Source organism: Gigantopelta aegis, chromosome 10, assembly GCF_016097555.1.
Source record: "Gigantopelta aegis isolate Gae_Host chromosome 10, Gae_host_genome, whole genome shotgun sequence".
NCBI classification, from domain to species: Eukaryota; Metazoa; Mollusca; class Gastropoda; order Neomphalida; family Peltospiridae; genus Gigantopelta; species Gigantopelta aegis.
Genome location: NC_054708.1, coordinates 3,793,344 through 3,806,581, shown reverse-complemented (window position 1 = coordinate 3,806,581; position 13,238 = coordinate 3,793,344). Strand labels below are relative to the sequence as shown.

Sequence of the window (13,238 nt, the reverse complement as noted above, 5' to 3'; positions counted from 1 at the left end):
AAATTACATGCTTTTTGCCCTATGCGCTCTCAGCGAAGTCGACATAGGTGACATAGTTATCATCTGGTATGTGGAATCTGTGTCATTGTAATGGTTTTTTCAAGATTTCTGTCTGGACAAACTTTGGAGGAAATCTAACGGCAATTAAAGGTAGGAGAGTAATTTTTCGTAGTTGTTAACAATTTGGTTCGGACAATAGTGAACCATCCAGTATGAAGACATTTCCTTTGGAAATAAATGTTGCACAAATAAACTGTTTTCCAAACAGAAAAAATTAAAACAAAATAATAAATAACTGACACTAAGATAGAAGTGGTTAATTTGCAGTGTACTTCCTAGCTTAATGAGCATGATAGAAAACTGTGAGGACAATACTCATATTTTTAACACAAATCTAGCTGGATGGTTGTGGGGTTTTTTTTTTTTAAATGATAACTTTGATACACCGAGACTGCCAAACAGAATGATGGATGGAGTGCAAGCTGGTGAATGATTATAAAATAATGATCATCCAGAGATTCATCCACTTATTTTGAGAACATTTATATAATATCACAGTGGGCTGTCAGAGTCACATTTTTTAAATCCAATTCTTGCACACAACTGGTCCAATCAGATGAATGCAAGCGAAAAGTAAAAAACGTCAACCTTATAAATACAATAGGAGCTCTCTGCATCACTTCTGGTACTAGACAACCATCATCAATTTTACAAACCATCACACGTTAATCTTTTGGATTAGCGGTTGCACCTGTCGCATGAAGAAGACCCAAGACACTACATTTGTTGGTGAGTGAACATAATCCGTGTTCAGATGTTTTGTGAAATGAGTTCTGCTTTGAAACACTGGTGTAATGTGTTCGCTATATTCACTGTTTTTGTGGTTCTGCTGCATACACGTATCGAGAGATGACTAAATGATAAAGACAGGCGATGCTTGGAGATTATGATTTACATTTCCTTCAAAAATATTGTTTACTTTTTTTTTTACCAATGTACTACTACTACTACTACAATGAGTGAAATGTGAACTAGAGTGAACAGCTTGTTGTCAGGATGGTGTCCATCTTGTCAGTTTCAAATGTTTAAACATGATTCTCTTCTTGCTGACCACACTAACAAATCTTTTTCAGGTTCGGTCATAAATTATCAACTTTTATTATTGGTGAAAATTTAGTTTTTGTATTGGAGTGTGTCTTGTATAAGGGCAAGTCATCTGCCTGTTCAATTGACAATATTATATAGGTTGGTTCATCCAATTGGCTTTTGATACTTGAACGCCATTATAATGATTAGCAGCTGAAGATCAAAAATAACTAGTGTTACAGTATTACTTGATGTTTTTGCCTTTTGAGTTAGTTTTATCATTTCAAATATTACCATTTTCAGTGTGCAATAACTGGCTCAGCAAGTGCTACCGTTTCCTCATTTATAACTGACAGGATGAAGAACTGCGCGAGTTGTGATGTCTGACCTAATATAATAGAGCTGTTAGTAAATACTGTCCAAGGGTTTCCAAGCATTCCACCCATTTGCTATGCACTTCTGCTACAAAAAGACATTCCAACACAAGTGGTGGACTGGTGTTGCTTTCTGACAGTGGGACACCCTTGACTTGTGACTATATTTCCTATGGTGATGGAAACCAGTGTTAGGGTAATCCTGGCTTTATGGGTGACGTTGGCATGGCAACTGAGGTATCTCCGAACACGTTGGCGTAAGAGTTTTTCAAGAACTGCACATAGTTCTGCATGCTCCGGTTTGTGGAGTGACACTGTTCTAGTCGGTCCTTCAGGTCGTACAAACGTGAGTTGAACTTTCTTTCATTCTGAAATATTTAGAAAATATGGATTATTTGGTGTTCTGCAATTATTTTATTAAAATGTAAACAAGATATATCTATCGCTGCCAATTTAATGTCTTCGTAATACCTGATCAGTCGATCAATGCCATTTATAAAATAAGTTGTCGCGTAATATCACGTAAGAACACCAGAAGTGTATGCAAACACTTGAAGTCTCACCCTCACTTTATAGACACACTCAGAAAAGGGTGGTCCATAAAATAACCATTTGCTCAATGCTAAAAAGAAATCACCAGTGTACAAACCTCCTGTATTACACTCTCCCTGCAGGAATCACCAGTGTACAAACCACCTGTATTACACTCTCACTGCAGGAATCACCAGTGTACAAACCTCCTGTATTACACCAGTGTACAAACCTCCTGTATTACACTCTCACTGCAGGAATCACCAGTGTACAAACCTCCTGTATTACACTCTCACTGCAGGAATCACCAGTGTACAAACCTCCTGTATTACACTCTCACTGCAGGAATCACCAGTGTACAAACCTCCTGTATTACACTCTCACTGCAGGAATCACCAGTGTACAAACCTCCTGTATTACACCAGTGTACAAACCTCCTGTATTACACTCTCACTGCAGGAATCACCAGTGTACAAACCTCCTGTATTACACTCTCACTGCAGGAATCACCAGTGTACAAACCTCCTGTACTACACTCTCACTGCAGGAATCACCAGTGTACAAACCTCCTGTATTACACTCTCCCTGCAGGAATCACCAGTGTACAAACCTCCTGTATTACACCAGTGTACAAACCTCCTGTATTACACCAGTGTACAAACCTCCTGTATTACACTCTCACTGCAGGAATCACCAGTGTACAAACCTCCTGTATTACACCAGTGTACAAACCTCCTGTATTACACTCTCCCTGCAGGAATCACCAGTGTACAAACCTCCTGTATTACACTCTCCCTGCAGGAATCACCAGTGTACAAACCTCCTGTATTACACTCTCACTGCAGGAATCACCAGTGTACAAACCTCCTGTATTACACTCTCACTGCAGGAATCACCAGTGTACAAACCTCCTGTATTACACTCTCCCTGCAGGAATCACCAGTGTACAAACCTCCTGTATTACACCAGTGTACAAACCTCCTGTATTACACCAGTGTACAAACCTCCTGTATTACACTCTCACTGCAGGAATCACCAGTGTACAAACCTCCTGTATTACACTCTCACTGCAGGAATCACCAGTGTACAAACCTCCTGTATTACACTCTCACTGCAGGAATCACCAGTGTACAAACCTCCTGAATTACACTCTCACTGCAGGAATCACCAGTGTACAAACCTCCTGTATTACACTCTCCCTGCAGGAATCACCAGTGTACAAACCTCCTGCATTACACCAGTGTACAAACCTCCTGTATTACACTCTCACTGCAGGAATCACCAGTGTACAAACCTCCTGTATTACACTCTCGCTGCAGGAATCACCAGTGTACAAACCTCCTGTATTACACCAGTGTACAAACCTCCTGTATTACACTCTCACTGCAGGAATCACCAGTGTACAAACCTCCTGTATTACACTCTCACTGCAGGAATCACCAGTGTACAAACCTCCTGTATTACACTCTCACTGCAGGAATCACCAGTGTACAAACCTCCTGTATTACACTCTCCCTGCAGGAATCACCAGTGTACAAACCTCCTGTATTACACCAGTGTACAAACCTCCTGTATTACACCAGTGTACAAACCTCCTGTATTACACTCTCACTGCAGGAATCACCAGTGTACAAACCTCCTGTATTACACTCTCCCTGCAGGAATCACCAGTGTACAAACCTCCTGTATTACACCAGTGTACAAACCTCCTGTATTACACCAGTGTACAAACCTCCTGTATTACACCAGTGTACAAACCTCCTGTATTACACTCTCACTGCAGGAATCACCAGTGTACAAACCTCCTGTATTACACTCTCACTGCAGGAATCACCAGTGTACAAACCTCCTGTATTACACTCTCCCTGCAGGAATCACCAGTGTACAAACCTCCTGTATTACACCAGTGTACAAACCTCCTGTATTACACTCTCACTGCAGGAATCACCAGTGTACAAACCTCCTGTATTACACTCTCACTGCAGGAATCACCAGTGTACAAACCTCCTGTATTACACTCTCGCTGCAGGAATCACAAGTTTACAAACCTCCTGTATTACACTTTCACTGCAGGAATCACCAGTGTACAAACCTCCTGTATTACACCAGTGTACAAACCTCCTGTATTACACTCTCCCTGCAGGAATCACCAGTGTACAAACCTCCTGTATTACACTCTCACTGCAGGAATCACCAGTGTACAAACCTCCTGTATTACACCAGTGTACAAACCTCCTGTATTACACTCTCACTGCAGGAATCACCAGTGTACAAACCTCCTGTATTACACTCTCACTGCAGGAATCACCAGTGTACAAACCTCCTGTATTACACCAGTGTACAAACCTCCTGTATTACACTCTCCCTGCAGGAATCACCAGTGTACAAACCTCCTGTATTACACTCTCACTGCAGGAATCACCAGTGTACAAACCTCCTGTATTACACTCTCACTGCAGGAATCACCAGTGTACAAACCTCCTGTATTACACTCTCACTGCAGGAATCACCAGTGTACAAACCTCCTGTATTACACCAGTGTACAAACCTCCTGTATTACACCAGTGTACAAACCTCCTGTATTACACTCTCACTGCAGGAATCACCAGTGTACAAACCTCCTGTATTACACTCTCCCTGCAGGAATCACCAGTGTACAAATCCTGTCAAACACAACACAACAGTAGCTGTATTACACCAGTGTACAAACCTCCTGTATTACACCAGTGTACAAACCTCCTGTATTACACCAGTGTACAAACCTCCTGTATTACACTCTCACTGCAGGAATCACCAGTGTACAAACCTCCTGTATTACACTCTCACTGCAGGAATCACCAGTGTACAAACCTCCTGTATTACACTCTCCCTGCAGGAATCACCAGTGTACAAACCTCCTGTATTACACTCTCACTGCAGGAATCACCAGTGTACAAACCTCCTGTATTACACTCTCACTGCAGGAATCACCAGTGTACAAACCTCCTGTATTACACCAGTGTACAAACCTCCTGTATTACACTCTCCCTGCAGGAATCACCAGTGTACAAACCTCCTGTATTACACTCTCACTGCAGGAATCACCAGTGTACAAACCTCCTGTATTACACTCTCACTGCAGGAATCACCAGTGTACAAACCTCCTGTATTACACCAGTGTACAAACCTCCTGTATTACACCAGTGTACAAACCTCCTGTATTACACTCTCACTGCAGGAATCACCAGTGTACAAACCTCCTGTATTACACTCTCCCTGCAGGAATCACCAGTGTACAAACCTCCTGTATTACACCAGTGTACAAACCTCCTGTATTACACCAGTGTACAAACCTCCTGTATTACACCAGTGTACAAACCTCCTGTATTACACTCTCACTGCAGGAATCACCAGTGTACAAACCTCCTGTATTACACTCTCACTGCAGGAATCACCAGTGTACAAACCTCCTGTATTACACTCTCCCTGCAGGAATCACCAGTGTACAAACCTCCTGTATTACACCAGTGTACAAACCTCCTGTATTACACTCTCACTGCAGGAATCACCAGTGTACAAACCTCCTGTATTACACTCTCACTGCAGGAATCACCAGTGTACAAACCTCCTGTATTACACTCTCGCTGCAGGAATCACAAGTTTACAAACCTCCTGTATTACACTTTCACTGCAGGAATCACCAGTGTACAAACCTCCTGTATTACACCAGTGTACAAACCTCCTGTATTACACTCTCCCTGCAGGAATCACCAGTGTACAAACCTCCTGTATTACACTCTCACTGCAGGAATCACCAGTGTACAAACCTCCTGTATTATACTCTCACTGCAGGAATCACCAGTGTACAAACCTCCTGTATTACACTCTCACTGCAGGAATCACCAGTGTACAAACCTCCTGTATTACACTCTCACTGCAGGAATCACCAGTGTACAAACCTCCTGTATTACACCAGTGTACAAACCTCCTGTATTACACTCTCCCTGCAGGAATCACCAGTGTACAAACCTCCTGTATTACACTCTCACTGCAGGAATCACCAGTGTACAAACCTCCTGTATTACACTCTCACTGCAGGAATCACCAGTGTACAAACCTCCTGTATTACACTCTCACTGCAGGAATGCAGTAAAAACAATTAAATCACTTTTATCTCAGAACAGCAGATAACAATTTTTTTTAATAAAATGAATCTATGGTGTAGGTGATAAAAAAATAGGAAATGTTCTTACCTCTTCCTTCTCTCGTTTCGTTCTGGCAATCTCTGATCGGAGTTGACTCAGCTGAGTTTCAAGATCAACAATACGAGTCTGATAGGTTCGCTCCTGAAACGAAGTTAAAAAATAACACATTTTATACACACACTCAATTCAACACCTATGAAACAACTAGCCAAGTTTAGTTTTCAACTAGATCTCAAGTATATTGGAATTCCATAACCAAGGATTGACATTTCATTCGTGAATTAAATGCAGTGTATTTTTATACAAACATCACTTTCATTTAAATAAAGCAAAATCACTTCCCTGAAAATGCACAATTTTTAGCTTGTAACTAGGTGAGAGAGAACCGTGCAGGTTACCTTGGCGGCGAAGCGATCGCGTGCCTGCTCCATCTGTCGGCGGTTGTCGGACAGTGCGTTCTCGAGCTGACGAGTCAAACTGGCATTCTCACGTGTCTTCTCCTCCAGTCTCAACTGTCAAATAACACAACAGTATCAAATAGGACTACAGATCACTGTTAAACACGACACAACAGTACGAAATAGGACTACAGATCACTGTCAAACACAACACAATAGTACGAAATAGGACTACAGATCGCTGTCAAACACAACACAACAGAATAGAATGAGAAACATGACTATGGATCGCTGTTAAACACAACGCAATGGTATGGAACTAGAAACATGACTATAGATCAGTTAAATGCAACACAATGGTACATAATTAGAAATATGACTACAGATCTCCCATTCCTCCAATTAATGTAAATCAAATATTATTCTCACCTATCATCCACATGTTGAAATTAAGGAAATACTGTTCACTCAAAATTACTTCTTTTAGATGTAAATAAACAAAAGGGATGTATTCAACTTGAAAAGATACAAAATATAAAAATAATTTAAAAAAGAAGTGAAAGAGGCACAAGTTTTAATCTTAATATATCTCTTTTTTTTTAAATTTGATTTATGTCAAATAAAAAATAACTAACTATTATAAGTTAATAACCTTATTACGAGAATATTTTATGATATTTACACAAATCACATTAATGATATGCGAAAGCTTCTGTGTCATATTAATAAGTAAATGTAAATGTTAACTGTAACTGTTAAATCAGATAGTAACTGTGACAGACAAACAGACAGATTGATGGATGGATGGACGGACGGACAGTCGACAGACAGACTCACATTGTTCTGGTGGATGGCTTCTTCTCTCTTGGCGACTGTAGCTAACAACTCTCTGTTCTGTTCCTCCACTTCGCAAAGTTTCCTAAAAACATATTTTATAGACCCATCAAACATCTATTAACAATCAGCACTGAAAACAAATGTTAGGTTTGAGCCAAGTTACCTTTAGTGAGATGTACGCTGGTAATGAAAATCTAGATGATTACTAATGATGTTTTAAATTTAACATTCACCATTTCCGGGATATTTGCTCATGATACCATGTCTATTTAAGGCGGCAAACACTAAGTAGAGCAGAAACAAAATCTTTGCATTTTCAGAAAAACTTAACATGTACAGATTAATTGTCCCTTGTGTGTCTTTTATTTTTATTTATAAAACAAAATCTATAACTATTAGGGAATATCAACAGGAAAACAAAGTTTTAAAACTAAAAATGCCAATTATTATAATGAAACAAATGCCAAAATATGACATGCCCGTTTTCATATTAACCAACCATTCAACACTATTTTTATAACCATGACAAACGAACCGTTCCAAGTTGTCCATCTTGGTGAGCAGTGTTCTGTTTTCGTCCTGCACACCGTGGAAGTTTCCCCTCATCTGGTCCAGGGTCTCAGACATGTGCTCCACCTGTCATACAGAACACAGTTCCTTACTCTCTATGATAAGTGTCACAAAGAACACAGTTCCTTACACTCTATCATAACTGTCACAAAGAACACAATTCCTTACACTCTATCATAACTGTCACAGAGAACACAATTCCTTACACTCTATCATAACTGTCACAGAGAACACAATTCCTTACACTCTATCATAGCTGTCACAGAGAACACAATTACTTACACACTATCATAGCTGTCACAGAGAACACACTTACTTACACACTATCATAGTTCGAGCCCTGCTGTTGGAAGCAGGAGAGGGAAGGCTTCAAGCACTACCATCAGCTCTTAAGATAATGCATTACCCTATCCCCTGTTCAAACCCAATACATACACGTACGTACGTACGTACATACGTACCTACATACATACATACATACAATACAGACATACATACGCACGCACGTACACACAGACACACATACACACATACAATACAGACAGACAGACAGACAGACAGACAGACAGACAGACAGACAGACAGACAGACATACATTACATACATACACATTACATACATGCATACACATTACATACATACATACATACATACATACAAACATACGTACATCCATCCATCCATCCATACATATATATATACATATATGAACCCACAAACACTACAATTCACAAACAGAGATAGTATTTGCCTCAGTTCTAAATCTTGATTTAATTAGGTTGATAAAGTTGAACCATATAGGACCAAATTTGTTTTCATAAGAAGTATTTTCTTTTTACATTAAATTTACATTATAATAATGGAAATAGCTACAACTAGTGGATTTCGCGGTTGGTTTGCTTTGTTTGATTTTTTTTAAATAGCAGGGTTTAATAACTCATGTTGTAGACTTTTATATTTGGCACTATGAAGTCAATATTCTCAATTAGAGTATGTACAACATTGTCTTTCATAATACATTGTACATATTATATTTTTAAATGCACAAATTTACCCACATAAATGTAGTGGCTGGCTTCATATTAAAAGGCCTCACTGCCATTCATGACCTGTAGTTGGAATTGGCAGAATTTAAAACTCATTCCAATCTCAACAACCAATTATTATTTTAACACAGCCAATTTTTACATTTTTAAAGCCAAATTGAAAATTTCAAAAGCTTAATATATAAATAATTGATTTATCCTAAGTCAAAGGCATGGCCATCGGGTTATACTGGTAGATTATAGAAATAAAACTCTGTCATAGTATATGTAGCACATGAAGAGTTAAAAGTTAGCGTTTTTTATAAAGCATGATTACTCTAATGGCAATGATGTTTCATGAACAAAACTGAGAAAATCATCTATACTACATTACTAACACGTATCTCAGAAACTGATCTAAATGCCCGACTAACAACAAGAGCGAAAAGAACAAAAGCAATACAGCATGCTCCCCTACCTTCCACACTAAACAGACTAGAAATACACACAAGACAGACTAAAACGGGACATACTTTTAAACAGACTAGAAATACACACAAGGCTGACTAAAATGGGACATACTTTGGCGGTGAATTCTGCAATGAGTTTAGTGTTTTCTGTGTTCTTGCGCTCATAGCCCAGTAGCTGGTCATTACAACACTGTAATTTGAGTTCTGTGGCCCGCAGGAGTTCTGGCAATGGTTCTAGTTCCTGAAGTCGTTGTTGGAGACGCACCTTAACCTGTGGGACAGTATCACATCATGGTTCATTCTGCATGTTCTTCAAGTAACAGAGGGAGATCAAATATTGCAAAACATGCCTCATTGTAAATCACAGGCATTACAAGTGGGGGAACAGAGGGCACCCCTAAATTTAAAGGTAACACAATCGCCCTATCATTCCGTTGAAAGGTGCATTAATTAATAGGTGCCCACCCGCCAGTTGCTGGCATCTTCCAAAACCTCTTAATGTGGTGTTTTAATTTAATTGTTACCTTAATTTTTTTTTTATTTTACACTATTGTGACTGTACACAATTCCATGCTGACCATGTTTATATTTTCTATTATGTAATGTAAGGAAAAAAAAGTAAAGTAAAGTTTGTTTTATTTAACGACGCCACTAGAGCACACTGATTTTTTATCTTATCATCGGCTATTGGACATCAAACATATGGTCATTCTGACACTGTTTTTTAAGAGGAAACCCACTGTCGCCACATAGGCTACTCTTTTACGACAGGCAGCAAGGGATCTTTTATTTACGCTTCCCACAGGCAGGATAGCACAAACCATGGCCTTTGATGAACCAGTTATGGATCACTGGTCGGTGCAAGTGGTTTACACCTACCCATTGAGCCTTGCGGAGCACTCACTCAGGGTTTGGAGTCAGTATCTGGAGTAAAAGTCCTATGCCTCGACTGGGATCCGAACCCAGTACCTACCAGCCTGTAGCCGATGGCCTAACCATGAAGCTGGTGTAATGTAAGGAAGACCTGCAGACCGACACATGGATGATCTACTAAAGCCTGTGAGAGACTGAATTAAAGACCCTCTCACGGGCAGGTAAGCATGATTACCACCTGACACCTCAGTAGACAGACATAAACCTCAAAGCTTTCTTCTTCAGTTGCTGCAGCAAGTAACGGTGACAATCTAAGAATGTTAGCAAGAAAGACTAAAGACATCTAGCTTATCTTTAAGGCAATCTAGGATCTACGCAGGACTTCTAAATTATGGTAGCCTCACTCCCATGGTTAGTGATATTCAATTTTGGGCTAGTAAATAACTACTATTGCCCCCCCCCCCCAATGTTAGTGTGTTTAAGCTCCATCTCCCTGGTTAGGTGACATATCTGATTATTACTATTATTTAGTAAAATATATTTACTTAAAGTAAAGTTGGGCTAGTGAATTTTTAATTGTAGATAGTACAATTTTTAAATCACTGATCTAGTGGATTTTATCGAAATTCTAGAAGCCCTGATCTATGTTACCATGTGATCCATCAAACATGAAATGACAACTTATTTATTTGACAGCTGAAATTATGATAATTTTTATCTTACACACTTATTATTGAGTATTTATTAGATAAAAAATAAATGTTTCCATATATGGATCACCTTTTTTCTAAGTCATTAGATGAATAATTACTTTTGTTTATATATTGTTATTTATAAAACTTGTATGAAAACTCTAGCTCATGAATGCTCTATAACAAGATACTGACTTGAACTAATCTACATCTACAGGCGTATCTTCAGTCTAGCCATCACTATATGTACGTGTGTCAGTGTTTACCAAGCCGTGTCTTCAGTATAACCGTCACTATGTGTCCATGTGTCAGTGTCTACCAAGCCATGTCTTTAGTCTAACCGTCACTATATATACGTGTGTCAATGTCTACCAAGCCTTGTCTTCAGTCTAACCGTCACTATGTGTCCATGTGTCAGTGTCTACCAAGCCATGTCTTTAGTCTAACTGTCACTATATGTATGTGTGTCAGTGTTCATCAAGCCGTGTCTTTAGCAATGTCTTACCAGCTCTAGTTCCACCTCGCTGTCGTGTTGTAGACGGCCGTTTTCCTGGTGTTTCACTTCAAGACGCACTATCGTATCGTCGGCCTCACGGCGCGACTTGTTCATCTGTGTAATACAAACAACATCTTAAATGATACATGTCACATTTATAGAAAAACAAGCATTCTGAGAGTACTGCTAAAGCAATACATGTCCCCTAGCACGCACAACAAATTTTATATCTTCTAAATTCAAGGGCCATAACTCTGAGTAAAATGAGTAAATCGCCATGAAAGTCAAACTTGATCTGTAACAGTACATGATAATGCTATACACAAAATTTTAGCTCAATATCTCAAGGCATTCTGGAAAAAAACATCTGGAAAACTATATGTGGGACGGACGGACAGATACCCAGACAGACAGACAAGAGATGAAACCTATAGTCCCCTCCGGTTGGATCCGTAGGGGACTAAAAATACTACACTAAAACCTCTTCATCAAAATTAAAAATACATTGTTTAACAGATGAAAACATTTAAACAAAACGAAATGGAACTAGAAAACTGACAACAATGTCAATGTTACTGAAAATTCACCAAATTATTTATGCCATATATATATAGTACAGAATTTAAAAGAGACCGATAAATGTTAAAAATATAAATACATACATGACAGAATGAGACAACTACTATCATAACGTATTTTGGATTACACTTCACAGCAAAATAGAGAGGTATTTTTGTGAACTACATTGCTAGCCAACCAGAGTTGGTGACATCAGAATCAATTTTTAAAACATGTATTTATGGGTGATTTCATACACACACACAAAAAAAAAAAGACAAAAAAAAAAAAATGCACATTATTGAATTCTCTGCTTTTAAAGCAACTGTATATTGAAAGGTCACACAAAATAGGTGACATCCAATTGGTTCTAATTGAATGTTAAGACGATGCATATTACAGAATTCACATACTGTTGAAGGTAACATGCTGTTGTACGTAAATAACAGAGCAGATTTAATGTTAATCAATTCTAGTATGATGCATTAAGTGGAAACATACTCAAGTGGTTGGAATATTTCACAATAAAAATACAGCCAAATGTGACAAGAAATTACTGTAAGACAAACGGATACAAGGTTACAATACCAGATACATGAAGTGGCATACTCATGTTATCATTTTTGAAATAGCAACTTGTAGTAGATTCAAATCATAACAAATGAACCCCGCATCCATAACCACTTCTGCGATTAGAACATGCTCTATTCCTGACTACAAATCACAAGCTCCCAGCCAATCAAATCATCTTAAAATACATCCATTGAGAGTTCCATTCCTTCACAATTGTTTTGTTTACAAACATGTCAAAATGTTGGGGTTTTCTGGATCCATAAATATAGATTAATGCATGAGTGGGAATACCATATGAAATTTATGAAATGAGTTTTGAAGAACGAAAATGTGGTTATGATTTGAGTCACTGAGTACTACAAGTTGTTAATACAAAATTCATAACAGGAGAATGACACTTAACTAATATTACAACATAGACATCATGCAGCAGACATACTTCTAAAAGCATGGCATAAAGAATTTATCAGCAAAAAACATACATACAGTGAATACATTTATGAAGTAAAATGCTGGATGATAATGTGGGGAAATACATTAACATGTTCTCCCGTGAAACCAAATTGGTGTT

At 38.6% G+C, this 13,238-nt stretch overlaps 1 protein-coding gene across 3 annotated transcripts in view; it reads right to left on the bottom strand.

The window, feature by feature from the left end:
* Nucleotides 1–134: 134 nt before the first annotated feature.
* The window catches only part of LOC121384558 (outer dense fiber protein 2-like), a 51,210-nt gene continuing 38,106 nt past the window's right edge, over nucleotides 135–13,238 (bottom strand). For all 3 annotated transcript variants that reach the window (XM_041515003.1, XM_041515005.1, XM_041515004.1), the window contains 7 exons: nucleotides 11,546–11,650; nucleotides 9,588–9,746; nucleotides 7,946–8,046; nucleotides 7,411–7,492; nucleotides 6,574–6,687; nucleotides 6,224–6,316; nucleotides 135–1,828 (listed from right to left, as the gene is read on the bottom strand). In XM_041515003.1, coding sequence (XP_041370937.1) covers nucleotides 1,652–1,828; nucleotides 6,224–6,316; nucleotides 6,574–6,687; nucleotides 7,411–7,492; nucleotides 7,946–8,046; nucleotides 9,588–9,746; nucleotides 11,546–11,650 — 831 coding nt within the window. In that variant the 3' untranslated portion in view covers nucleotides 135–1,651. The remainder of the gene's footprint in view (nucleotides 1,829–6,223; nucleotides 6,317–6,573; nucleotides 6,688–7,410; nucleotides 7,493–7,945; nucleotides 8,047–9,587; nucleotides 9,747–11,545; nucleotides 11,651–13,238) is intronic.